General features: G+C 37.2%; 1 protein-coding gene across 1 annotated transcript; it reads left to right on the plus strand.

Moving 5' to 3' along the window:
• Positions 1 to 214: 214 nt before the first annotated feature.
• LOC111377590 (zinc finger MYM-type protein 1-like) lies at positions 215 to 2263 on the plus strand (the record flags this gene model as incomplete). Its single annotated transcript, XM_023000721.1, has 2 exons — positions 215 to 298; positions 1019 to 2263. Coding segments are annotated over 2 exons (1329 nt in total), but the record flags the coding sequence as incomplete, so codon positions are not given.
• Between the last annotated feature and the right edge of the window lie 89 nt (positions 2264 to 2352).

A 2352-nucleotide genomic window follows, 5' to 3' on the forward strand; every position in this document is an offset into this window, starting at 1 on the left:
AGACCAAGAATTTCGAATTTTCCCCAAAATTACCGGTGAGAGGTGAGTGATGATTCCTTCTTTCACTCTTATTATTTTTTTTTTTTGGGTTTTGGACCTTTTGGTGTTGAACTGTTGAATTGAATCATGAATGTTGAATTGTTGATTATGCCGGTGCCGTGACTGCCGTCTGTGGCTCTATGCGACTGTGCGAGTTGAGTGTGAGACTGTGCAGTCTGTGCCTGTGCCGGCTGTGCGTCTGCAAGAGCGAGACAGTGAGGGTGAGACTGTGATCTGTGAGAGGCGATGGGGTTCACTGGTTCAGCCGTTCAGGGGTTGGAAACTTGGAAATTGGAATTGTGAAGAAATGAAGAATTGTGAATTGTGAAGAATTGTGAATTGCGAATTGTGAATTTGTGAAGAATTTGTGATTTTGTGAATCTGTGATAGTCACAACGAGTGGTCTGAAAATGAACATTTTCAAAATTCACCTTCAGTCATTATGGATTTGTTTATCCATAGACCATAGTTTTGTTTTCTTGCATAGTCAAGATTGGAGCAGTAGTATTGTCATCTAGATATCTGCGTTTAATTTGTGAATTGTGAGTCTGTGAATTTGTGAAGAATGTGAAGTATTGTGATTTGTGATTTTGTGAATTTGTGAAGAATTTGTGAGTCTGTGATTTGTGATATGTGAATTTGTGAAGAATATGTGAATCTATGATTTGTGAACTGTGAATTGAAAAATGAAATTCTTGAATGGAAAAGTGAGAATTTGAAGACGGGAATAAAGAATTTTATAAAGAATTTGAAAACAAAAATGACACTCAAAATTAGAATTACCTTCTCATAAAGAATTTGACAACAATTTAATGGAATTGGATCTTTACGATAAATAATGTATTAGTTAAACATAAAGAATTTCTCCATTATGTTTACGAAATTGTATTTGCGAATTGTGATTTATGATGAGTAATTTATGATTTGATGAGGGAATATGATATTAGGAATGATTATTGATTTGGGAATTTACGTTTAGGATGACATTTTGCAGATTATGGAACGATTTTTTCAACCAAAACGAAAGTCCATACCCAATTCTTCTACTTCTAGTTGTGGGTCTAGTCCCGCCACTGATTCTAGTCGAGCGCAAGAGTTATTGAATAACACAAAGAAGTCTCGGGCTCAATTCAATGTGGATGATCTTGTATCTGATCCAGGGAAACGGTCCCCTATTGAATCATATGATCCTAATATTAGAGATGTTGTTAGGATGGCATACTTGGAGAAGGGTCCTTATCAACCATATGAACATGATTTTCCAAGAAGACCGATGGGGAATGATAATAGATGTTTTCGGAAAGAATGGTTCTCCGAATTTCATTGGTTGGAATACAGTATAGAAAAGGATGCGGCGTATTGTTTGCATTGCTACCTGTTCAAACCTGATAGAGGGAGTCAAGGGGGTGGACATATAATTACTAAGACCGGCTTTAGGGATTGGAAGCACAAAAAGATATTGAAAGATCATGTCGGTCTCTTTGATAGTTCTCATAATCAAGCTTTTGCAAAGTGTACCAACTTGATGAATCAAAAGCAAAGTATCTCTTACGTTATTTCTAGCCAAAGTAGTAGTCAACAACAAAGTTATAGGACCAGGTTGACTGCGGTGCTAGATTGTACTAGACTCCTCTTGATGCAAGGATTGTCATTTCGTGGTCATGATGAATCGGAAGAGTCTCTTAATAGAGGAAATCTGATTGAGTTATTGAACTGGTATGCAGCTCGTTGTAAGGAAATTAAAGAAGTATTATTTAGTAATGCTCCTGGAAATGACCAAATGACTTCACCAACCATCCAAAAGGATTTGATTAATTGTTGTGCTGTAGAGACGACAAGGGCTATTATCAATGAGATTGGTGATTCGTTGTTTTCAATTTTAGTTGATGAGGCTCGCGATAATTCTATGAAAGAACAAATGACAGTTGTTTTAAGGTTTGTTGACAAAAGTGGGCGAGTGAAGGAGCGTTTTTTGGGTATATCCCATGTCACTGATACTTGTGCCCAATCACTGAAGGATGCCATTGATGCAATGTTTTCTACACATGGGTTGAGTATATCTAGTCTGAGAGGTCAAGGCTATGATGGAGCAAGTAATATGTCAGGTGAGTTCAATGGGTTGAAAGCTTTAATTCTTAGAGAGAACCCGCATGCTATGTATGTTCATTGCTTCGCTCATCAGCTTCAGTTAGCAATTGTATCTGTGGCACGTAGGAATTGTATGGTTGGTATTTTTTGGACGTACTTGCTATTATTGTGAATTTGGTTGGTGCATCATGTAAACGTGTAGATGCTCTTCGAACAAGTTATCAA

The sequence above is a fragment of the Olea europaea genome, unplaced genomic scaffold, assembly GCF_002742605.1.
Source record: "Olea europaea var. sylvestris unplaced genomic scaffold, O_europaea_v1 scaffold16811, whole genome shotgun sequence".
Taxonomy (NCBI): Eukaryota; Viridiplantae; Streptophyta; class Magnoliopsida; order Lamiales; family Oleaceae; genus Olea; species Olea europaea.